The sequence below is a fragment of the Chlorocebus sabaeus genome, chromosome 15 (genome assembly GCF_047675955.1).
Source record: "Chlorocebus sabaeus isolate Y175 chromosome 15, mChlSab1.0.hap1, whole genome shotgun sequence".
Classification (NCBI taxonomy): domain Eukaryota; kingdom Metazoa; phylum Chordata; class Mammalia; order Primates; family Cercopithecidae; genus Chlorocebus; species Chlorocebus sabaeus.
The window spans coordinates 41,922,011-41,948,102 of NC_132918.1; the positions used below are offsets into that span (position 1 = coordinate 41,922,011).

Sequence of the window (26,092 nt, forward strand, 5' to 3'; positions counted from 1 at the left end):
TTCAGGATTACCAGGTCCTATTTCAGCCTTCTGTTAGCACTGGGCAGGGCTCCATACCTCTGAATGGCTTTTCATTTCATTTCTGTGCATGTCAAGATCTCCCATTTTCAGAGCCACTGCTGCCTTGGTCAATGTCACTAAGATCGATGAAAACCCAGAAGTATCCAGCTTCCTTAGATAGCTCATGGCAGTTAAAGGATTAATATTCTTCATAGAAGGACTACAGAGAATATGGGGCACTTGCTTTGGCTCAGCCACATAAAACATCTGAACCACTTTTGCTGCTAATTCCTTTGGTGAGCACAAAGGAATAAAAGGAATAAAAGGTCAGTCAGTCAGAAGAAAGCAACAAAATCAGCAAAACATGTGCAAAAAGCCAAGACACAAACATTTCAAGTAAGATAAAACTATAGTATTATGTTCTAATTTTAAAAAGACAAAACTGATACTAATACAAGGGAGGCCTGAGATAACCTGAAGTGATCTCTTTGCTGATTATAATGAAGAAAAAACAATGAAAATAGGTACCAGGTTATGACCAGCATTTCTAATTTCAACACTTCAGAAGAAGAAAATAAACATTTGATTGAATTACAATAAAAATCTATCATAAAAACTACTATTTAGTTCAAAATATACCCAATTAAGTAAACTGTATGAGAAAATTTCATTTCAAAACCTTAGAACATTTGATACCACAATTTCTAACTTGGCATATTTGCATCCAACTATGTATGAAATACATGAGGGGTTATCTTTTCTTTTCTCTCTCTAAGACAGGGTTTTCCCGTATTGCCCATGCTGGAATGCAGTGGTGTAATTGTGGCTCACTGCAGCCTCAAACTCCTGGGCTCAAGCGATCCTCCTGCCTCAGCCTCCTGAATAGCTGGAACTACATACTGATGTATGCCATCAAGCCCAGCTAATTTTTAAATTTTCTGTAGAGATGGGGTCTTGCTCTATTGCCTAGGCTGGTCTCAAACTTCTGGCCTCAAGTAATCCTCTCACCTCGACTTCCCAAAGTGTTGGAATTGCAGATATTAGCCACGTGCCCAGCCCTAAAAATAATCCCTAATAATGTCTTAAGGTCACTGGCCTAAGGTCAGAGTTTTGTAAGTGAAGTTTTGGACACACGGAGTAAGGGATAATTAGGGTTGCAGGAAGGACTACAGATGAGAAGACGGAAGGCAAGGGCCGCATTCTGTGTAGCTCTTCTGAGGACATGCTGCTGTCACTGGCAGGTGTTGAGACTACAACAGACCACATGTCCCTGTCTGTATAATGAGAAAGTATGAGAAGATTACCCATAAGTTCTTTTCCAAGCTATAATTCTATCTTCATTAATGAAGAAAATGGCACATGACTTTTTTAGAAAAAGAACATCAAAGAAGAAAAATATTTGGAACCTGATTTCTAAATAGTACTACATAAAATAAACCACTAAAATGAAAAGTTAAAAATATTAGATATAAAACAGAAAAGTATAATCACTTCACTTAATTCTTCATCCAGGTTTTCATAAAGTGAATGATTAATGTAAAAGATTAATCCCCTCTCGTATTTCTGTAATCCATCCTCTACCGTCCAGTCCATGCGGGCCAGAACTTCAGCCATAGACAAACCAGACATCTTATAGTATGGCAAGGTGAGATGCGAATGCTGGGAGTCAAGCCTAAAGGGAAGGAAATAAAAAACCTGAAATTTGTCATTTTTTTAAAGACAGGGTCTCTCACTATGTTGCCCAGACTGATCTCAAACTCCTGACCTCAAGTTGATCATCCCACCTCAGCCTCCCAAAGTGCTGGGATTCCAGGTGTGAGCCACCATGCCTAGTCAAATTTGTGATTTTTAAACCTGGATATCTAACACATTCTATAATAGAACATATCATGCTTTCCAGAAGATATAAATTCCAAAATACTTTTCTACTGCCATTAGTAACTAAAACAAACTCCTAAGTTTTATTTTACAAACTTCTAATTAATGCAGTTTCTTTTTGCCTGCTGATAATAGAAACAAAAACAACAATTTAAGTTAATTCTAATATTCATGATCAGACTCTAAAATAATGGTGTTTATAGGAGGAAAAGTCTGTTTTATTAATTTTTAACCATTCATGTGGATCAAGTAAGTCTGAAAACAATCATATGCAAAACAATGTGTAAACATTACTCTCAAAAATAAAAACACTATTCATACTAGTGTCCCTTTCTGACATCATAAAAGCACTGACTACTAAGACCAAAATCATAGACTGTTCAACTGGCAGCTCTCCCTTAAGCTACAGACAATAAACTAGTCATACAGCTATGTCAGGATTTTCAAAGCCTGAGAAAAATGTCAAAGTCCTAAGTTAAACAGTGGGAAAATCACAAACTTGAGACTTACTGCTCATCTTCTAAACTGTGACTCCTTGAGAGCAGGAAATGGGTCACATTCATTTTTGTATGTTTAAGCCTAGCTGTGCTCAATAAATGCTTGTGGAAGAAGTGAATAAATGAACCACCTCCCCATTTATCAGGTAACTACCAGAGATGGAAAAGCTAACAAGTGTACCCAAAGTTCAAGATGGCTTCTGTAACAAGGTTTCAAGAGGTGTCACCCACCTGCTGTAACAGTCCCCAAGGTGCCCACAGCTCTCCTTAAATGCTTCCAAAAGCTCTGCCTTCTCTCCAGGTTCCAGCTGACTGGCATCCATCAGGGCAGCTCGCACTAACAGATGAGCCTCACTGAGAAGGTGAATGCAGCTCTGGGTTTTGACAGTCTTATAGGTATTGCTATAGTCTATCTAAAACAAAAAAGACAAACACTAACGTTGCTGAAGAGAGACTCTCAAAAGTTCCTCAATTCTTAAAATAATTTATACATCTTGTTAGTAAAGTTAACATTTGGACATATAAACCCTAAAAGTAAACAAACTAGTTATTTACCATTCTGACAAGGGCTTAGCTGAAGGGCTTTTTTCCCATCATCTATGAGCCAGTTTAATACATACATGATTATAAATAATACCTTGTTAAACAGCTCTAATCATTAGAGAGGTCCAAATAATATTGTAATACTAATAATACTGTAAACTTAGCAACAATTTTATCTCAATAAGACTATTGAACGTACTAATATTTGAAATAGTTAAGCTTAAAAAAAAATTGTGATTTAATTCTTTCTCAAACTTAGACTGAGTATTCTTCCCCTATTTCAGTTTCAATTTGTAAGTTTAGGCTCTACTACATCTATTTCCATAACTCATAGAGGGCTCGTAAAAATTATCACTAGCTAATCTGACTCAATCAATATATTCAGACGCTAGCAGTCAAATCACCTAAATGAAGACCTTCAATTAAGCAAGACTGAAAAGACAGGGCACAGCTGACATAATAACTGGCATTAAATTATTGGCAGGGACAAATCAGGCAACACCTTGACCTGATGATCAAAATTAACATCGCCAAAGAGGGGCAGATGAACAGCATGTGCCTCCAGATGTGATACCCTTAACACAAAAATCACCTATGCAATATTCTGGCTGAAAATGCATAATCTGAATCTAACCATTAAAAAAAAGAGCAAACCCTAAATAAGGAATACTCTCAAAAAAAAGTAAAGGGGAAAACTGTATTTTTCAAAAACATCCATGTCATAAAATATAATGAAAGGCTATAGAAATATTCGAGATTCAAGGAGGCTAAAGAGACACACTACCTGATCCTAGACTGGGTCTTGAACTGGAGGAGGGGGAATGCTATTAAGCCATTGAGTCAGCTGACAGAATTAGACTATGAACAAACCAGATAAAGCACTGTGCCAATGTTAAATGTATTAAAACATACTACTGTATTGTGGTATGCAAGAGAGTATCCTGATTCTTAGAAAATATATGCTGAAGTACTTAAGGGCAAAAGACTGATGTATGCAGTTTACCTCCCAAAGAATCAGAAAACAGTGTATGTATACGTGTGTGCACAGAAAGCACAGAGTGCATAAAAAAGAGAGAGAGAAGCAAATAGGGTAAAATGTTGACTGTGGAGAAATCTGTGTGGGGAATGGGAATATACAGAATATTCTTTTTTGAAAAAGAGTCAAAAGAGTCAGGGTCTTGCTGTGTCACCCAAGCTGGAATGCAGTGGTATGACCATAGCTCATTGTAGCCTTGAACTCCTGGGCTCAAGTGATCTTCCCATCTTAGCTTCCCAAGTAGCTAGGACTACAAGTATGTGCCACCACAACTGGCTAATTTTTTAATTTTTTGTACAAATGGGATCTCAATATGTTACCCAGGCTAGTCTCGAACTCCTGGCCTCAAGCAACCCACTTGCCTCAGTCTCCCAAAGGGTTCGGAACAATATACTTATTCTTGCAACTTTTTTTTAAGTCTGAAATTGTTTCAAAATAAAGAGTTAAAATAATTGCCAGGGAGGAGTAGGAAGCTGTCACTCTTACATCAGGAATAAGGATGCTCCCTCTGGGTCCCTCCCCCCAGGACAATGCTGCAGTAGCTGTAGTGCCCTGGGACAATCTGCTAACATTTCTAAATAAGAAGAGTGGGACAGGGATATACAATCCTAGATTTTTTTTTTTCTCCATTTCTTAGCTATCTTTGCTAGGGTTCAAAGTTAAGGTCAAAGACTATGTTTAGATTGGCCAGTGGATCTTCTTCGGAGAGTGGGTACGAATAAGGCAGTCTTATTCTAGTGAAGGGAATTTCTACTGGTTCCTTGGATGTCAGAAGCTGTAAAAATAAGGACACAGAGAGAGATACACATTCCACTGTCAGACAGAGTCAGGAAGCTGAATGGCTGTGGCATCCTGAATGTATGATAATTAGAATCAATTTCTGATCATTAATTTCAGTCTAAATATCTACAAACAAGAATCAGAAATTTGAAAAGAGTACCATCTCTTTGTACAGTTGCACTGGTGAGATCGTATTCACAATATACAAATTCCACCCAGCCTCAGCTACAGGAGGTATTTTGATCTTAACACTGGTATCTTTTCTAGAACTAAAAGCAAAACAAAGGACAATAATTTTAAAATGACATTATTAATAAATGGTAGTTGCAAATGGTAAATATTGGATATAAAATAACTATAAAATCATTTTCATTTACTATTTTCTTAAGTGATTAACTGTACACTCTATTGTTATGGAATATTAGTTCACAATACTACATAGGCTAACTGCATTTAATATTCTGTAATTTTCATGTAATGATAAACCAACTGCTTCCAATTCACTCCACAAGTATTCTCAAACGAGCAATAAGTTCAAAGAACAGGCAAGTCCTATCAAAAGGAAAAGATTCTTGACTGCGGAAGTCCCCATGCCCAGGCCCGTTTCTGCATTTGACTTTCACGAATCTAGCATGCCCTAAGCCACAAATCTAAGCAGAAGCAACATCATGGCTGCTGAGAATATGATGAAGACACACAAAACTGTTAAGTTTGCTTAAAGCACTATCTTACCTCTTGCTTTCACTATGTGATGCATTTTCTTTAGTGTGTAATCTTTTAAAATTGTTTATCAAATGAATTCGAATTTTTAAAAGATCATTTAAAAAGTTATATCAAATGTGCAAGACTACAAACTGCTTTTCCTCTCGCCAGAAAGCTTTTAGGATCAGTAAGCCCCATACTCTGTGTACACTCAAAGTGATCAGTTACCAAAGTCCCCCTCTGATTGCTATTGATGCAACAAAGCATAGCCACTAACAATTTGAAAAAGTAAAAATCCATGTTAAAAATAACCTATGTTTGATATGACATACACTATATGCTTCACTCCCTGAAGAGATTTCTTTCTTGATTAGATTTTCCTTAGAGAAATTACATTGCATTCTCTACCACTAAGTAAGAAAACATCAAATAGAAGCATAACTAGTATGGAATTAAGCATTCTATTCTAAAAAATGGGAAAGCAGAAACCTAACAGATAACAAGAGATGAATGTTATCAAAATACAACTTTATTTTCAGATAGATCACATATCTATAAATCATAAATGTGCTTTAAGGTAAAACATACATTATTAATTTCTTTTGTAATATCAGAAAATAATTTTAGATAAAAATGTAACTACTGAAAGGGTCAAAGAAGAAAGACAGTAAAAACTCCTATAGTTTCAATTAGTATTACAGGCTCAGTCTTTCCCATTAATTACACAGAAAAGCATGTCCTTTAACTAATCTAAAACACCTTTGATTTTTACTGAAACTATTTTATAATCCATTTTCTCCTAAAAGTTCCCAGGTCAGTTATAAAGTGTATTACAGAGATTGTTAGAACCTTCTTTTCTTTCTCTGGAAAAAGACTACCATAAAAAAGCCATTTGATCATTCCAAGTTACGATTTAAAAAAAGATAAACACAAAATATACCAGTTACAATTCATTCCAGAAACTGGCAGGAATGCCTGGGGCAAGGGGATGCTTACAGAAGCCTCTTGGGTGACTGTCTTCTCTCTGGAATGGCCTCAGGGTCTGCTTTAGTCAAAAGTATGATGTGGTTTTTAAAGTGACAGATGGCTTTCAAGCCTATGAAAAGCTGTATTCTTAAAGCACAGACATCCATACTAACAGGTGGGCAAGCCTAGTAAAGGAAAACCACAAATTTAAGAAGAAATAAAGGTACATGCACTTCAATCTTCAAAAATCAGTCAGTTTATTTGATAAAATCTCTTTTGCTGCCACCCTCCCATACCCACACCACCAAAAAAGAAACAAACAAAAAACAACCCAAATGCCTATTCTTAACAGAGGAGGTTATCTAAACCTATGTAACCAATAGCGCATTCTATAGAGCTACTCAGTCAACAAACTCAGTTATTTACTGATTGAATAAATGTGGAAACAGGGTCCTACAGCTGCAGGAACTACTGTGTGTGCCCCACAGATACCTCCAAGAGAGGAAGCTGGTACCCTGCCACCCAGGGAAACTCCTACTACTAGCAGGATGGGTAGGGGTATGCCGAAATGGGATTTTTAGGCAAAACCAGACACTATGAAAGGACATTCTATTGCATGTAGAGTACATAAAATGGTTACTTTGTGGACGTGTGTGTGAAAGAAATGCTTGTAAGTTCCGATGGCCCCTGACTGTTAGTCTGTTAGGTATGAACAGTGAGTGCATGGAATGGCTGACAGGCTGGAACATGTCAGATAAACTAGAGGAGCTAGCCTTTTGCTCTTGTAAAGGACCATTAATTCAAGTAGAATGAATAAGAAAACTAATGGAAGAGCTCTATTCTGGCATGCTGCCAGGACCCTGCCTTCTTGTCCATGCATGCTGTTTTGATTCTGAGGTCATCTTCACTGTTACCTCCATGTAAAAATAGTTCAGGTGGCTTGGCTAGTGCTGAGCAGCCAGAATCTCAGAGGAAAAGGAGACAGACCACATGCACTTTCAACCAGACTCTGAGGTTGGAAACTTTTTCCAGACATCACAGCTCCAAAGCCTGAGTCGGCAGGTGGGCTAAACGTGTGCTTGTTTAACTGGCACCTAGGGCTTCAGAACTGGTGGAGTCACAGGAAAGGAGCAACCGTGAGGTGTGATCATCCCTTCTCCCTCCTACCTCCACAGGCCTCAAGGGCAGCATACCCCCACCAGATGCCCACCTCTCCTTATCCCTCCCCTTTGTCCCTTCCTTGTTCCTTTGCTCTGTTTTTATAAGACTCTGAAAATACATGTAATTATTTTTTTTCCAAATGTACATTGATCCTACTTCAATCTATAAGGTACTTTAAATCACACCATCACCCCTATATAAGCCTATGTCTTTCTGAGGTTTGAAAAGGCAAGGAGGGAAAAGAAGAGGACAAAGAATGGAAGTTTTACTTTTTTTATCTGTTACTTTTCAATTTTTACAAAGGAAATAATCCTGATTTTAAAATAATCTCTCAAAAAGGCCATGTGTGTATCTTACACAGACAAAGGCACAGGAAATCTGTGGTTCTGGTTTCCCAAGAGGCTGAGAGCAGGCAGTAAGCCTGGTCAGCAACAGAAAACCACAGGCAGGCCATTAAAAAGGGTCACTAGGAACTCAGAGACCATGCTTTCCATAAAACACTATCATATGACACAATTTGGGCGACAGTGACTGTGAAAGAGTATCTCAGACACATTAGGCACTGTGTCGGGGCTGGTTTGTTAAGACAACCATCATTATTGAAGGCTTATTTTTCTGGAAAAAGGTATTCCAGTTTTCAGATAGATATAAACCAATTTTTGAAATGCAGAGCATCACGATTTGGGAGCTTCTTGCAGCATGTATATTCCTAACAAACAGCCAATTCAAATAGCTTATACTTCAGAAGTAAAATAACATAGGTGAATATAATGTACATGATCAGCATATTTCTAGAACAGAAATTCAAAGTCAGAAAACACAGAATCTTAACATAATAATGCCTACATTTATTTTGTGGTCAAGAGGATTTTTTTAGAGACCAAGCACTTCGCACTAAAAATGAGATTACTGATCTACCCTATCCATTAACTCTTAGATTAAGTATAGAAGGTTATCAAAGGCTTATAAAATACAAAATTACAGGCATAGCTGATAATAGTATAAACAAATCATTTTAATGCATTGTATTCAATTTTGTGCTCTTAAGTATATTGATTTCTGGACTGTTTTGTTAACAGCTCTGTAAAACTGCCACCTATATTTCCATTTAATAAAATACAATTGCTCCAGGCATGGTGGCTCATGCCTGTAATCCCTCCATTTTGGGAGGCTGAGGCAGGCAGATCACTTGGGCCCAGAAGTTCAAGACTAGCCTGGGCGACATAGCAAAACCCCATCTCTGCAATAGTAATAATAATAATAATAATAATAATAATAATAAAGAAATGAGCAGGGCATGGTGGTGCACACCTGTAGTCCCAGCTACCTGAGGGGCTGGGGTGGCAGGATCACTTGAGTCAAAGAGTTAGAGCCTGCAGTGAGCTATGATTGTGCCACTGCCCTCTAGCCTGGGTGACAGAGCAAGACCCTGCCTCGAAAAGATTAAAAGTTAAAAATAAAAAAATAAAAAATAAAATTGTAGTATACTATAGTTGTGAACTGCTCTCAGTTCACACTTTTTATATTCTTTACCAAACTTTAAAAACTATTCACTAAATCAATTCAGAGTGAAATGTTTGCAAAGCAATCTTAAAAACTGTCAACTAAGCCATGAATCACAAAATCCTTACTATTTTACATCCAAAAGTTCTAATTCAATACATTAGACAACCTTAAGCTCTTTCGTTCTTGCCTAGCTTAGGTCTGAGAGCAAATCTACGAGTATTCATGTGCTCCTTTGTGATCGTAAGGTTTCATTGTATTCATAAGCCATTTCTTACCTTCAGGGTGGTGTCCATGTACGGGTCCTCCTCACGAGCTGTCGCCGCACTGCACCGTACAGTGAAACACTGCAGGTTGTTACTGAGGAGGAAGAACCAGGTTGCTGAGCAAAGTGAGGCCAAGAACCAACATACCCGCACCAGGGAGGGTTTCACAGGCAAACACGCCAATGGTAGGGGTGGCAGTCAAGTATCTGTCAAATATTGCCCAGTTAAACTGCTTCTCAGTAAGAGGAATGCCTCAGAATCCCTGTGGCTTTTAAAAATATACAACTGGTCCCCATAACACCCCCAGTGAATTGCAATCTCTAGGGGTTGAATCTAGATGTGTATATTTCTACAAAACTCCATATGTGACTCTGATGTGCATCCCTAGTTAGGAACCATGGAACTGGGTCAATATCTTCATTTTACAGACAAATGATGTCCCCAGTACCTGCCCAAGGTACAGAAGGGTGTCTATCAAAACCAAGATTAAAACCCATTTCTTAACTGTTGTTCTTCCTCACCCACCTCATGATGAAATTCATCCTGGATTATGCTAGACAACATAGACTATGCAAACTCAAATCCAATGGTCAAATTGAAAATGAGAGACCATCTAAAGGCATCTTCAGAATTATCTAGTCCAGCAGCTTGTTTTAAAGATTGGGGCATGAAAGGTTCATGACTGGTCCACCGCCTCTCTGGAGAGTACAGCCAATTAGATCCCAGGTCTCCTGACCCCTCACACTCCTCTACCTCTTTCCACAACTTCAGGCTGCTTCTGCATACAAAAAGGACCTAGGGACTCCACAGTAAGTGCCTGGTTGCCATCTAGGTCAACCCTCCAATACTGACATTAAAAACAGTTAATTAACTTAGAAATTGCTACACAATGATGTATATTTCTGTCCCATTATGTGATGGGACAGAAATTAATATTTTTATTCCTTCCTTCTCCCTCCCTTTTTACAAAAAAATTATAAAGTGGGAGAAGCAAAAATGAATTCTTTAAAATAAAAGAAAAAGGACTAAAGCAAACCTAATAGTAATATTAAATTTAAAAAAATTTCCTCAAAAAGAAAGGCATTCTGATATTTTCAGTTAGGAGACTTAGCACAATTTAAGAGGTAGTCAGGTCTCTCTCCATCTGCTGGTGCTTCCACTTCAGCCTCAGTCCACTGCCATCTCTATCTCTGCAAAGTTCTAGGAAATGACCTCTGGAGTCCTGACAATAACTAGGACAGTAGCACCACCATTTACAAATCTGCAGTACAGTTAGCAACCTTGGGAAGTAAACTGAGAGAGAGGGAAGCAAAAAAGCACCTGCAGTGGGACCAGAAGGACAGTTGAGAATAGCTATGACCACAAAAACCAATGACCTTTAGATTGTAGAGATAAAAAGGCAGGGTTTCGGCTGGGCGTGGTGGCTCAACCCTGTAATCCCAGCACTTTGGGAGTCCGAGGCAGGTGGATCATGAGGTCAGGAGATTGAGACCACCCTGGTTAACACAGTGAAACCCTGTCTCTACTAAAAATACAAAAAAAAAAAAAAAAAACCACATGGCCAGGCACGGTGGCTCACGCCTATAATCCCAGCACTTTGGGAGGCTGAGGTGGGTGAATTGCCTGAGGTCAGGAGTTTGAGACCAGTCTGGCCAACATGGTGAAACCCTGCCTCTACTAAAAATACAAAAAAATTAGCTAGGCATGGTGGCAGGTGCCTGTAATCCCAGCTACTCAGGAGGCTGAGGCAGGGGAATTGCTTGAACCAGGGAGATGGAGGTTGCAGTGAGCTGAGATCATACCACTGCACTCCAGCCTGGGCGACAGAGTGAGACTCCCTCTCAAAAAAAAAAAAAAGAAGTCTTGATATGCTTAACTCTGGGAGAACAGGATTTCATGGGGGGCTTTCCTACTTACATATTTCTATAAAGTTGGCATTTTACATGATTTTATTTTGTTCTTTGCTTCTTAAAAAATCTCTATTGCTTTCTTTAGGCGTATACCAATCTTCAAGAAACTTTTCAAGACCACCTTACGGGACAAGCGATTTTGAAACATTTATCTATTGGGTAAAATAAAAAAGATGGGCCAGGCGCAGTAGCTCACATCTGTAATCCCAGCACTCTGGGAGGCCGTGGCGGGTGGATCATCTGAGGTCAGAGCTGGAGACCAGCTTGGCCAACATGGTGAAACCCCATTTCTACTAAAAATACAAAAAAATTAGTCAGGCATGGTGGCAGGTGTCTATAATCACAGCAACTTGGGAGGCTGAGGCAGGAGAATCGCTTACACCCCGGAGGCAGAGGTTGCAGTGAGCTGAGACCATTGCACTCCAGCCTGGGCAACAAAAGCGAAACTCCGATTTGATTTGAAAAACAGGAGTGGAGATTCTTATTAAGAATCTGAATGTAGAGCAGTGTGAAGAAGAGACAACAACGACCCCTGGATCGACCAAAGTCTGCGCGCGCTGCATCCCGCGTCCAGCACCCACGTCCTGCTGCCGTCGCCACTATGCCCAAGAGAAAGGCTGAAGGGGATGCTAAAGGAGATAAAGCCATGGTGAAGGACGAACCACAGAGAACATCCGCGAGGTTGTCTGCTAAACCTGCTCCTCCAAAGCCAGAGCCCAAGCCTAAAAAGGCCCCTGCAAAGAAGGAAGAGAAGGTACCCAAAGGGAAAAAGGGAAAAGCTGATGCTGGCAAGGAGGGGAATAACCCTGCAGAAAACAGAGATGCCAAACAGAGCAGCACAGCTGAAGGTGCTGGAGATGCCATTTGAAGTGTGTGCATTTTTGATAACTGTGTACTTCTGGTGACTGTACAGTTTGAAATACTATTTTTTATCAAGTTTTATAAAAATGCAGAATTTTTACTTTTTTTTTTTTTTTTTAAAGCTATGTTGTCAGCACACAGAACACTTCATTGTTGTTTTGCAGGGAAGGGGCATATGTCAGTAACAGAATGTCTCCAAAGCTGGATTGATGTGGGGAAAACACCGTTCCCTTCTAGTTTTGAGAGACTTCCTCTTGGCTCCCAGGAGGAGGGATTCCCTGACTTTGACACACATGGCCATCTTGGCACAAAAGCCTTGTGGTATGGAAAAACAAATTTGTTTTTATGTCCTCTTCTCCCTTTCCATCTTTCAGCATAGACTTAACTCCCTTAAGCCTAGACATCTGTTGAGAACTAACCCCTAGTCATTGGTTACCAGTGTGTTCGGCAATCTGGACTTTCCAGTGATGCCACTGAGATGGCACCTGTAAAAACAGCAGTGGTTCCATTTCTAGATTGTGGATCTTCAGATAAATTCTGCCATTTTCATTTCACTCCCTGAAAGTCAGGGTCAGCTTGTGAAAAGTTGTTAAACAACATGCTAAATGTGAAATGTTAACCCTCACTCTAAACTTTCCCTGTTCAGAGCATCAGATGAAGACTTCATTGGGTTTTATAGTGGCTTTCTGATTTTTGGCAGTCCATTGAAGAAGGGAGTTTGAAAGTTGTTGTATACTGTTAACGATTGTCTGCCCATGTCCTGCCTGAAATACCATGATTGTTTATGGAAAGTATCTTTAATGAAGCTGGATACAGTTTGGCTTGGAAAAAAAAAAAAAGAATCTGAATGTACATAAAATAACTGCTATTCTAATGTCTAATGGTTTCACAGTCAAGTTAATGATGTCAGTCTCCTTTAGTGCTGATAATAAGCTCAGAATTTTCCTATCTGGAGGCAGTCAAAATGCACGAATTACAAGTCCATTCAAACTCATAACATAATGCTTTCAAGACTCTACACTCCAAACTTGTACGTAACTTATAAATAAGACAGATGGGGCAATAGATTTAGTGGGTCCACACACTAAATTCTCAGTGTACTTCAAGTATATGCAATCAGATGGGAAAAAGATGGATAGTCTTTTACATCTATATGATGGGACAGAAATCAGTATTTTTATTCCTTCCTCTTCCCTTTCTTTTTCCATTGTGTCTGAGATGGTATAGTTTCCTAGATTCTTCTGCATCCTTAAAAATTTTCATCTTTCTCCTCTTGCTTACTGAGCAAGACCTTCACCAGAGTTTAATTCTTTAATAACTTTTCACTCTCTATATACACTCTCACTACTTTAATAATCAACTGTTTTGTTGGTGGTAATAAAACTTCTAAGCTTTCCTCTTTACCCTAATCTACAGTTCTATGTGTCCAAAAGCCTACTTAGCATTCTCTCGATAATCTATAAGCATCTCAAACTCAAATGTCTAAACCAAACATCTCTTTTGCCGCACATTTCACCAGCCTCCATTGTTTCATAAAAGCAGGCAAAACCATGGTGGGATTTTTCATGCCTCCTACATCCCCATTATCCCATCAGACAAGTCTTTTAACTTTCCCACTGAAGCCTCTCCCATCCATCCTCCCTTCTCCTTTCATTACCACTACCCTGCCTGAATACCGCCCCTTAATATCTTTGCCTGAACTATTCCAATAGTTTATTTATCTATGTTCAATCCATCTTCCACCACAGCCACCATTAATTTTCCTAAAATGTTCTGATCATATTACTTTCTCTGGTTAAAACTTTAAAAGTCCTTAGTTTAATTTTCAAATCCTTGAGCTCTCTCTCAAGCACTGTTTTCACCACCTGTCTACTTTTCAGCTTCTTCATATTTAAAGAACATCACTACCCAACATTTTGGACACTGGAAAGACTAGCTACCTCCACATTGTTCACTTAAGAAACACACTGCCAAGGGCAGCATTTCTCCTTAAGCCAGAAATCAGGTGGAGAAGGGAGTACAACCACTAAGAGTGGATATCAGAATCTCCAGATTGGTTCTATGCAGTTTGGAATCTCCAGCACCTGCTAGAGATTTTGATACTACCACTCAGTGGTGGGGGGATCTCTGTCCTGTGCAATTAACTTTTGGATGTTCCTAAAAACTTGATACAGTTTTTGTTCATAGTCTTCCTTCAATCTATAATGCACATCTCTTTCCATCTTCATCTACCAAAATTCTAGCTAGCTTTCATGCTTCACTTCAAACACAATCAGCTATCGAAAACTTCCCCATACAACTTAGCCAGAAGTAATTTCCCTCCTCCCAATGTCAATGGCACTTTCATGAGGTCTTAAGACATTTTTCACAAATCTCCCAGTGTCTATGACTCTTGTGTGTCTCTCTAACTTTCTCTTCTATTGTTGTTTTAGAAAGTGGTTGGTGTATCTTATTCACAGTTGCTTGGTCAGAGGACACAACAAAGTGCCCTGAACATAATCTAAGCTCAAAAAACAGGAAATAGAACCAAAACCATCATATGCTGCTGATATTAAAAGGAAATGAAATCAAGCTACTGCTTGTGAACCCAGTTTACATGCCAGCATAACAGGGGAAGGCAACTCAACACATCTGCCACCACATAGCACATGACTTTGACCAATTCTAACCTCTCTGTAACTACTTCCCTATCTGTGCCAATCAGGGAGAGAATAAGATCATCTCTCTGGCCCCTTCACAGTTCTAAACTATTACGAAATAACTCAATTTATACTAGAAAAATATGGTAGCAGTGAGAAAAAAAAAATTAAGAAATCTAAAAAGAAACATAAAGAGACACTCTGACTGGCTGCATTGACTTTTCATTAAAATTCCCTATGAAAGTCTTCCTTTAAGAAGAATCTTATACTTCCTTACAGGGATCCCCATTCAGTCTAAGGAAAGAAAACAAAGACAAAACCAGGGTCTAAATCTTTGACATTCAAAAGGCAGGTATGGGTCATCAAAAGACGGACTTGCAATGACATGTAACTCATGCATTTAGAGTACTCTCTGCTAGTTCACAAAATTCTTACAGATTTAGGCAGTACCTCAAAAATTTACAAATAAGTGACTCACAGGCCAGCAAGTGACCCTGTAACAGTACCTTGTAATGACGTGCAAAAATTGTGGCGTGAGTACTGCCTGCTGAGACTTCTCAGGATACTGGTAGACTGACATCAATTCAACAGATTTCACAACCATGTAGAGATAGCCCACATGAGGTAAGGAGAAAAAGCAAAAGAGACTCAGCAACTCTTTTTCCTGAGACAAATTTTTTCCATCAGAAGTAAGAGAACCTGCATGCAAAAATGAAAAAAATAAAACACCATGAAACCAGTAAAGGGGGAAATAATCATTTGCTATGCAAACTGTATCAGCGGGTAACCAAAGAGTTGCAAAGGGGAAGTTGCTCTTTATAGAAGAATGCTGACAAGAAATAAAAAAGGAGTAATATAATTAGAATATCAACATTGTACAACTCCTACTAAATTAACAGATCTAAGTAATGATCATCAATGGCTGTTAACATCACAAAGACAGTCCACTGGCAGAGCTCAACACTACTTGGGTTTCAAAATAATAACAATAATAATAAATAATCTGAACAAGCCTGAGGATAGACCAGCAATGTTGATAGAAATATGTGAGCCACATCTGTAATTTAAAGATTTCCAGTAATCACATTTTAAAAAGTAAAAAGAAACAGCTAAAATTTTAATAATATTGTATTAACCCAACATATCAAAAATATTACCATTTCAAGAAGCAATAAACAAAAAATTAATGAGATATTATATACATTTTTGTACTAAGTCTTCAAAATCTAGTATTTTATACTTATGCCATATCTCAATTCAGACTAGTCATATTTCAAGTGCTTAATAGCAGTATGTGACCAATGGCTACCAAACTAAACAGCATACATTTCCATCTACCAACTCACATGGAAATACAGTGGACAGAGAAACATGTTAAATGACACTGTAAGGATTCAATTAGCAAAATTCAGATTGTGGGAAATTTTATAGTAAAGAGTCTAATTTCTTGTTAAATAAGATGCAAAGAAAAGAGAGGAAGGAAAGCCTAGATATTAAAAGAGCCTTAAAAGACATAGCAATCAATTGCAATGTATGAACTTTATTTGGAATAGGATTCAAACAAATGAATTGTAGAAGTTTTTTAGTCAATCAGAGAAACGTGACCACTTATTGGATATCTGTTGGTATCAACAAAAATTTTTTTTTTTTTTTTTTTTTTTTGAGACAGAGTCTCACTCTGTCACCCAGACTGGAGTGCGGTGGCGTGATCTCGCCTAACTGCAACCTCCGCCTCCTGGGTTCAAGCGATTGTCCTGCCTACCAAGTAGCTGGGACTAGAGGTGCCCGCCACCATGCCCAGCTAATTTTTGTGTGCGTATGTATGTGTGTGTGTGTGTGTGTGTGTATATATATATATATTTTTTTATTTTTTTTTTCAGTAGAGACGGGGTTTCACCATATTGGCCAGGCTGGTCTCGAACTCCTGACCTTGTGATCCACCCACCTCAGCCTCCCAAAGTGCTGGGATTACAGGCATGAACCACCGCGCCTGGCAACAATTTTTTTATAATGTGAAATAGTATTTTGAGTTTAAGTAAAAGAATCCTTTTAGAGACATATGTTGAAATATTTATGAATGAAATAGTATGAACTCCGTGATGTGCATCAAAATAATGTAGCATGGAGCAACACTGTTGAAGCTCTTTGATGGGTACATGGGGGTTCACTGCACTATTTTCTATCTACATGTGGCTGTAATTTTTCATAACCAAAGTTGTTTAACAAGTACCCTGACTGATACCCTTCAAGGACACCAATTAATAGCAGAAGTCCAATTCTGTACTCTCCATATTTGGCAGAAAGCCAACTGTCCAGGTTTTTTCTCCCTATTCTTTTTTTTTCACACATCTGTGCTCTGGCCAAAGAGAACTGCTCACGAATCTCCAAATACACATATTTTGCACCTCCTAAAATGTTGGTTCCCATTATGTAGTATCTTACCAAAATCTCTATCTTCTAAAAATTCTATTCATCCATTAGGGCCCAGCTCAAATACATATCACCCATCCATTCGTCTATTCAGTCAGTATTCATCAGGTACTTACTAAGTGCTGCTGTTCCAGATTCTAGGGATACAACAGTGTACAAGACAATGTAACTGCTTTCACAGAGCCTTCATTTTAGTGATGGGGATTGGGATGAAGAGTAAACAAGTAAACCCCAGTGTGAGTGGAGAAGGGATATTTTAAATTCGGAGGTCAGAGAAGTCCTCTGTGATGAGGTAACACTTCAGCTGCGAATTGAATGACTTAAATGCACCAGTCACACAAGGTCTGAGGGGAGTACACTCTAAGCACCAGAAGAGCAAATAATAGATCTTAGATAAGAGTGCATGTGGCGTCTCTAAAGAAGAGGGAAAGGCCACTGTGGATGAAGAATAGTAAGCAGGGTGAGAGTGGGACAAGATGGGCTCAGAGTTACGGTTATGTAGGCCATGGAGTGGATTTGGAGTTTTTATTCCAACTACTATGGGAAGCTCACTGGATCTTTAGCTGGCCCTCTAATATGGCTGTTGGTCCTGTCTGGTCTCCAGCCCTGTCTCACTGCTGCCCCCTTAGTTTTGCTTCTCTCAGTTTCTCAAATGTGATCCTCCCTCTGCCACAGAGCCTTTGTTGCTGCTTCTGCCTGGAAGGCTCTCTTCCCCTCACCTGCACCAACCGAACCCTATTCCCAAGTGCGTCCAATTCGCCCTTCAGATCCTCTTTCTCAGGAAGCCTTCTTCCTCAATCTTGAGGTCAGGGTCTTTTGTTATAGGCTCTCACAGGGAGGTTTACCACAGATCACTCATTTCAGGGTGCAACTGTGAATCTGCCTTTATTCAACTGTCTCCCTTCCCCCATTAGACAACTGGCTCCATAAGAGCAAGCACTTCACTCACTGTTAGTTCCCTAGTATTCAGCACAATGCTCAACATAGTAGGTACTCAATAAATATTTACTAAAAGAAAGAAAAAACAATTGAAGGCTAGAAAAACATTTAATCGGAATAATATTTGTATCTTTCTCTAGGTAATAGCTAAAGATGTTAATCAGACCAGAACTGAGTGCAGGGCCTATTAGTGATTCTCAATCATGGTGCCCATTAGACTCTTGGGGGGCTTTTAAAAAATACTAATGCCCAGGCCCTGTAACTGATATGCTGCATGTAGAGCCTGAGCATCAATATCTTAAAAAGCATTCAGTTAAGTCCATTGTGTGGCAGGGTTGAAAACTGCTCTAAATTATTTTCCATTCAGTCCACATTTTTACACCTAGTTCACAAGCCAATCTTGAGCTTTGCGAAATACCTAGCTAGAACCCAGACATACCTCAGCTCTAACAGGTCTCCAATTTCCTTTTTGGGTGTAGAGGCCATTTCAAAAAGGGAAATGAGTTCAATCTGTCATGCCTTCTCCATGGCTTCTCGAACTAGCAGGTATGACTTCCCTTTCTAGTACCCACAGGTATTTGCTAAGAATTTTGGGCCAGTCACGGTGACTCACACCTGTAATCCTAGCACTTTGGGAGGCTGAGGCGGGCAGATCACCTGAGGTCGGGAGTTCAAGACCAGCCTGACCAACATGGAGAAACCCCATCTCTACTAAAAATACAAAATTAGCCGGGCATGCCTGTAATCCCAGCTACTCGGGAGGCTGAGGCAGGAGAATCGCTTGAACCCAGGAGGCAGAGGGTTGCAGTGAGCCAAGATCATACCATTGCACTCCAGCCTGGGCAACAAGAGCAAAACTCTGTCTCAAAACAAAAAAAAAGTAAATAAAAAATAATAATAATAAAATAAAGGTTGGGCGCCGTGGCTCATGCCTGTAATCCTAGCACTTTGGGATGCCAAGACGCGCAGATCACAAGGTCAGGAGGTCAAGACTATCCTGCCCAACATGGTGAAACCCTGTCTCTGCTAAAAATACAAAAAAATTTAGCCGGGTGTGGTGGCAGGCGCCCATACTCCCAGCTACTCGGGAGGCTGAGGCAGGAGAATCACTTGAACCCAGGAAGCAGAGGTTGCAGTGAGCCAAGATTGCACCACTGCACTCCAGACTGGCAACAGAGTGAGACTCCGTCTCACAAAAAAAAAAAAAAAAAAAAAAACTATTGTCATCCTCGCCATTTTTCCAAGCTTCAACTCTTGGGATTTTAGCATTCATGACACCACTTTACTGGTGCATACCGCTCTTTTATTGTTATCCTTGCATATACCTTTCTTTCCATCTTTTTTATTACATGATACATTTTTACGAACCTGAACTCAGGAGGCCGAGGTGGGCAGATCACAAGATCAGGAGATTGACACCATCCTGGCTAACACAGTGAAACCCCATCTCTACTAAAAATACAAAAACACTTAGCCGGGTGTGGTGACACACGCCTGTAACCCCAGCTACTCAGGAGGCTGAGGCAGGAGAATCACTTGAACCCAGGAAGCAAAGGTTGCAGTGAGCCGAGATCGCGCCACTGCACTCCAGACTGGCAACAGAGCGAGACTCCGTCTCAAAAAAAAAACTTGTTAAAGGGTCACAAGGAGACTCCAGTGGAAGAACCAAACCACCAAACCTATTACCCGCATGGGTCTCCACTTCCAGCCCAGACAGAGCATTTCACCTTGCTGCACTGTCACACTCCTACACTATCATGCTTACCAGTCTGGTAAATGGGCAGCAGCTGGAGGGAATGTAGCTTGATGTCATCAGACAATACATAGGACGAAATATCAGGAGCAAAACGTCTATGGGTTTAAAAAGACAGAGAAAGGGAAAAATATAACTTCCATGTACTTTAAGCAGGCATATATACATTCAATGCTGTAAATAAAAAGCACTATAATACCTATAGAGCAGGTGCTGAAAGTGGGAATATTCTTTTTTTTCATCAGCTAATCCCGTAGACTCCAGTGTAACAGATAATCCAGACTGTTCACTTTTTTCACCAAGAAGTTCCAGGGGCTTCTGGCAGATAACAAAATCATCTGACTCAAGCTGTGAATTTTCATTACTGATGCCTTAAAAAAATAAAATATAACAGTCCTGCTTGAATGAAAATTAGATTTTACAACATCCTCTCACCAATTAAACAGACATACAGTAATTTTATTTATTTATAATATGCACACATTTACAAGGCACTATGGTTGTGAAAAGACTTAGCATTTGCTCATTTAATCTCCACAACAACTGATAAAGTACAACAGGGTAGGTATTATTATCCCCATTTTACAAATGAGGATATTGAAATTCAGAGATGGTATTTTGATGGTATTATTAACCCAAGGTCATTCAACTAGTAACTATGAGGACTAGGACTAGAAGCCCCTCATCTAGCAGTGGTCATTCCTTTACTTCTACTGATAAATATATTCACGTGCTACAGAATAAGATATGAACAGCCAGATCATAAACTCAAATCCCATGAAATAGGAATAACTAAATCTATAAATAACATGGCCGGGCACCATATATACCACGGACCTTCAGACTGCCAAAGGTGAAGGTTTTCTATATTCCAAAAACAAGAAAGCAAGTCAGATTTATTATTTACCTTCTTCCGTCCGTCTCATTCGATTGTTGGTCTTATGTGGATTGTGGTGAACTCTCTCTCCATTTTTAGGGCCTAGCTCCAGTTTTAGGATTAAGACTTCTAAGTCCGACATGACAGCAACATATCCAACACAAAAAGAAATCTCAACAGGAGTGATATTATCTATGTGTATAATTAAAGAACGTTCAAAGTCCAACAGTGAGAATTCCTCATTAATGATCTGGTACTTCAAACTAAATAAGACTAATTTATTTGCGCAGCCAACGAGAAGGTCTCCTTTCACAGGGCAGCAGGAAATGCACAAGGGGACCTCCGAAAGCGGCATTTCAATAATGTACATCTGGTCTCTGAAGGCTTTGCTGAAGGCTCCCTCCACATTATGCCCAATCATTCGGATACACACACGAGAGTTTTCAGTCCTTTTATTTCTCCAGTTCACATAAGCACGTAGAAATGTAGCTTTGTTTTTCTCTTCAATTGCTACCAAATAATCTCCTGAGAAGGAATGAAGATTATACTGAGAATTTGTAATTAGAAATACAACCACCTCCCTTGCTGACATGAGTACTATTAATGAATTCTAACACCAACGGTTGAATTAAAGACTGAGTAGAATAAGCCCTAAGTAACAAAATCTTAGGTGTATTTTTAACTGCCATTAGGCTTTGAGGTTCTGAAATGCAATCTCTCCCCATTTTAGTGTCTTAAGACAACCTATTAATAGTCCACGTAACATACAGAAAGTTAATATAAGGAATAAAATGTAAAATTAAGTGTTTACTGTAGCTCTAAGTCTGCAGTTCCAACAAAGCTCTACTTACACAGAATTCACTACTAGTGTGACATATGACACCAAAATTAAGTATACATTAAGGAATTCTCAGATTAGCAGAACTTACACTTCAAACCCTCTCCTTCCCACAAGTCCTAAGTCTGAGAAACATGATAAAGCTGGAAATAGCAAAGAAAATACAAATCCAAGTTAATTTTCTCTAAATTGTCGATTGTATAAGTTTTAACTTATAAACATATATTGCTTGTGGGAAGTCAAAATGGTAAAGTGGTAAAGAGATGCAAAATGAAAAGCATAATGATCTCCCCCTTGGGGACCCAACGTTAACACACAGCCTGGTATGTGTCTTTCAACACTCTTCTCTCATATAAACAGACATCACAGAGCGGTATTTTGTCTTTTTTAAAAACAAAAACAACAATGTAATCGCATTAAATATGTTTAACAATCTGCAACTTCTAAAAATTATTAATAAATCTCTCCCTCCAGGCTGACACATGGATATCTAACATCCTTTTCAATATGTTCAACATCCCATATATACATATGCATAATTTATTCAATAACTCTGTTACTCATAAGCATTTAAATGTATTTCCAGGTTGTTTTTTTTTGCCACTATGCTTCATAGTAATACATAGGCTTATAGCTATATATTTCCTGGGGGATTTATTGTAATGGTACAGATTCCCAAAAGTGAGATATGCTGGGCCAAAGGACATAAGCATTTTAAATTTCAATATTGCCCAATTACTATCAATTAGATAATAGAAATTCATGTCGCCAGCAGCACTGCTTAAACTAACCTATTTCCCCACATCCTCACCAGCACTGACTCTACACAATGGGAGAAACATGGACTCTCATGGCTATTATAACTTACATTTTCTAGACCTTTTTATAAAGCTGGCCATCTTTTCCTGTATAGTTTCTCTTCTGCATCAGCCATGTATAGTTTCTCTTCTGCATAACGTCCAATTTGTATTAAGTTGTTCATTTGTTTTTCTTATAATGACACTGTAGCTCTCTACTTAGAAGGGATATAAACCTTCTGTTGTCTATAAATAGTAAATGGTTTTAGATAGTCTATTGTCTGATTTTGACTTTGCTGATGGCATCTTTTACCATACCCTTTTTATTTAGTACTATGTGTATCTTTTCCTCCTTGCCTTCTGAGTTCCCATCCATGTCCTCCAAATTACATAAATATGCTCCTATATTTTCTTCTATTTTTAGTGGAGGTTTAGAAAATATACATTTTTAATCTTTAGAATTTTGTGGGTAAAGAAGGGGATAAGCCAGCGAATCCAATTTCACTTCTTCCAAATGTAGACTCTATATAATTAACACTATTAAGCAAACTGGCCCTTTTCCAATGAACTGAAATTGAAATGCTGCCATTACATTGACTTCCCATGTACTTATGAGGCAAGCAAGCAGGTGCTGCCCCTTTCTGCAGACATTCATTGGGTTGACCAGGCTCCCTCCTCCAAAATGATCCTGGCTTCTAGAGGCAGCAAGCTTTCTCCTGCTGATGGTTCTTTTTATGCCACAGAGATGCAGCCTGAACCTGTTCTTTCTCTGGAGATCACAGAATGCCTAAAGGGATCCTGTAGCTGCCCTAAGTTTGTTCACTTTTCCAGGGAAGCAGTTTGGACAGAGTTGGGATGAAGTTGAGGCCTCCATCTTTCTAAAATTCCCCCAGTAAATAAATGAAACTTTTTTTTATTGTAGTACAATACACACAACATAAAATGTACATTTTCACCATTTTTAAGTCTACAGATCAGTGGCACTGGTATCTTCTCATTGTTGTGCAACCATCACTACCATCCATCTCTATAACTAAAAAACTCTGCACCGGTTAAACAATAATTCCCTATTCCTCTCTCTCTCCCTAGGGCAAGACCACCATTATACTATCTCTATGAATTTGACTACTCTAGGTACCTCATGTAAGTTGAACCATATAGTATTTTTCCTTTTGTATCAGGCTTGTATCACTTAGCATAACTTCTCCAAGATTTATCCAGGTTGTGACATGCATCAGAATTTCATTGCTTTTAAGGCCAAATAATACTCTATTGTATGTTCATATGATATATTTTATTTACTCATTTACCTGTCAATGGATCCTTGGACTGTTTCCACCTTTTGGCTCTTGTGAATAATTTTGCTACAAACACTGGTATGCATGTATTCATTCAAGTCCCTGCTTTCAATTCTTTTGGATATATACCCAGAAGTGGAATTGCTGGATCATATGGTAATTCTATGTTTAATGTTTTGAGAAACTGCTGTACTGTTTTCCACATAGGCTGTGTTATTTTACATTCCTACCAGCAATGTATAAGGGTTCCAATTTCTCCACATTCTCCCCAACACATGCTAATTTCTGTTTGCTTTTTTTTAAATAACAGGCATCCTAATGGTGTGAGGTGCTATCTCACCGTGGTTTGGATGCTGAGCATCTTTTCATGTTTTTTGCTGTTTATGTATTTTCTTCTTTGGAGAAATGTCTATTCAAGTCCTTAGCCCATTTGTTAATCAAGTTTTTTTGGTTGTTGTTGAGTTGTAAGAGTTCTTTATTATATATATTCTAGATATTAATCCCTTATGAGACATATTATTTGGAAATATTTTCTCCCATTCCATGTTGTCTTTTCAATCTGTTGATAAGTTTTTTGATATACAACAGTCATTAATTTTGATAAAGTCCAGTTTACCTATTTTTCTTCTGTTGCCTATACTTTTGGTATCATATTCAAGTTAGTAAATAAATTTTAAAACTAAGAATATTTAATTACAATACAACCTTTTTATTCATATACCTATAAATACATGCCCATTTCTTCTATAAAATTCATATATTAACTAGTGTTTATAGTCTGCAAATTGTAGATACTGTCCATGTTGTGTTGTGTGTTTTCAGAGTAATGACCTGGTCTTTAAATGATGATCCAGCACTTGCTAAATGTGCCTACCTGACAATCCTCATGATCAGAGCTTTAGAGTTCCTTCAATTAATTCTCACAACAGCCCTTCAAGATATAAATCTCCCTCCTCGTTTTACACATCAGGAATCTGAGGCACAGACAAGCAAAGTAACTTGCCCAAGGCAACATAACGAACAAATTAGGAAACTGGGACTCAAACCTAGATCTGGTTAGCTCAAAAGTTTATGTTCTTTTCCCGATAATGCTGTTTCCCCAACTGACAGAAGGGAAATACAAGTCTATAGGAGTCTGTTGAGGCTATAACCCTTTACAAGAGAAGGGAACTAATTTTTTTTAAGTATTATGTGTGTGGTGCCTCATTTTACCTTTTTTAAATTTAAGTGTCTTGCTCTGTTGCCCAAGTTATCTTGGTTCACTGCAACCTCCGTCTCCAGAACTCAAGTGATCCTTCCACCTCAGCCTCCCAAGTAGCTGGAACTACAGGTGTGAGCCATCATACTTGGCTAATTTGTGTGTGTGTGTGTATATATATACACACACATATACACACACACACGTCTTCAAATGACATGTGTACACACACATTATATATATATAATGTATATATACATTTACGTGTGTGTGTATATATATACACACACAAACACACACACATATGTAGAAACAGGGTTTCACTATGTAGCCCACACTCAGCTTCTGTCTTTATTAAGTACATTGAAAAATCATTCTCATTTTTGCTCTTGAGCTTAGAGTTACTGATTTTTAAAAATAAGCTTTCCCTTTTATGTAGCAAGATCACAAACATGGCTAACAGTAACACCAGATTAAAGGTTGTACTCCTACGACAAAATTGTATCATAAGGCAGAAATAACTTATAAGGCATCTAAATATGTTTTCAGACTTCAGGAAAACTGAGAGAAAGTAGGACTTGTAGGAGGGGTAGATGGGCTGGGGCTGGTTTAGTACACTTATACTAATGGCCAGGCAATGACAGCCTTGTGGTCTGTGTCCTCCATGCCCCACCACCCCTAGACACCCCATAAACAAGTGTCTACCACCAAAGATCCCCACACAGCACTTGACCCTGGCCACCAGGTCTTCTTTCAGGAGTGGGGAGTTCTCAGGTCTCCCCTCTTCTTTGCTTTACACACTGTATTAGTCTATTTTCACACTATTGCTATAAGCAAATACCTGAGACTGGGTAATAAAGAAAAAAGGTTTAATTGACTCACAGTTCCGCATGGATGGGGGCACCTCAGGAAACTTATAATCATGGTGGAAGGCACCTCTTCACAGGGTGGCAAGACAGAAAATAAGTGTGAGTAGGGGAAATGCCAGACACTTAAAAACCATCAGATCTCATGAGAACTCACTATCATGAGAACAGCATGGGGGAAACTGCCCCCATGATCCCATTACCTCCACCTGGTCCCGCCCTTGACACGTGGGGGTTATGGGGATTACAATTCAAGATGAGATTGTAGGTGGGGACACAGCCAAACTGTACCACACACAGAGCCTAAATGTATTTTCCCTTACTGATGATGATGTCAGGGGCCCCCATCCTTCA

At 38.9% G+C, this 26,092-nt stretch overlaps 1 protein-coding gene across 4 annotated transcripts in view; it reads right to left on the reverse strand.

Moving 5' to 3' along the window:
- Positions 1-26,092, reverse strand: part of HPS3 (HPS3 biogenesis of lysosomal organelles complex 2 subunit 1) — a 44,755-nt gene that overhangs the window by 12,963 nt on the left and 5,700 nt on the right. For 3 of the 4 annotated variants that reach the window (XR_012095569.1, XR_005241878.2, XM_008008755.3), the window contains exons 2-11: positions 20,772-21,266; positions 20,064-20,235; positions 19,877-19,962; positions 15,249-15,441; positions 9,345-9,426; positions 6,433-6,587; positions 4,895-5,003; positions 2,607-2,788; positions 1,492-1,672; positions 58-291 (exon numbers count right to left, since the gene is read on the reverse strand). Coding sequence is in view for 2 of the 4 variants with exons in the window: in XM_008008755.3 (XP_008006946.1) it covers positions 58-291; positions 1,492-1,672; positions 2,607-2,788; positions 4,895-5,003; positions 6,433-6,587; positions 9,345-9,426; positions 15,249-15,441; positions 19,877-19,962; positions 20,064-20,235; positions 20,772-21,266 (1,889 nt within the window). In the remaining 2 variants the exon portion in view is untranslated. The remainder of the gene's footprint in view (positions 1-57; positions 292-1,491; positions 1,673-2,606; positions 2,789-4,894; positions 5,004-6,432; positions 6,588-9,344; positions 9,427-15,248; positions 15,442-19,876; positions 19,963-20,063; positions 20,236-20,771; positions 21,267-26,092) is intronic. The other variant, XM_008008759.3, reaches the window with a different exon arrangement.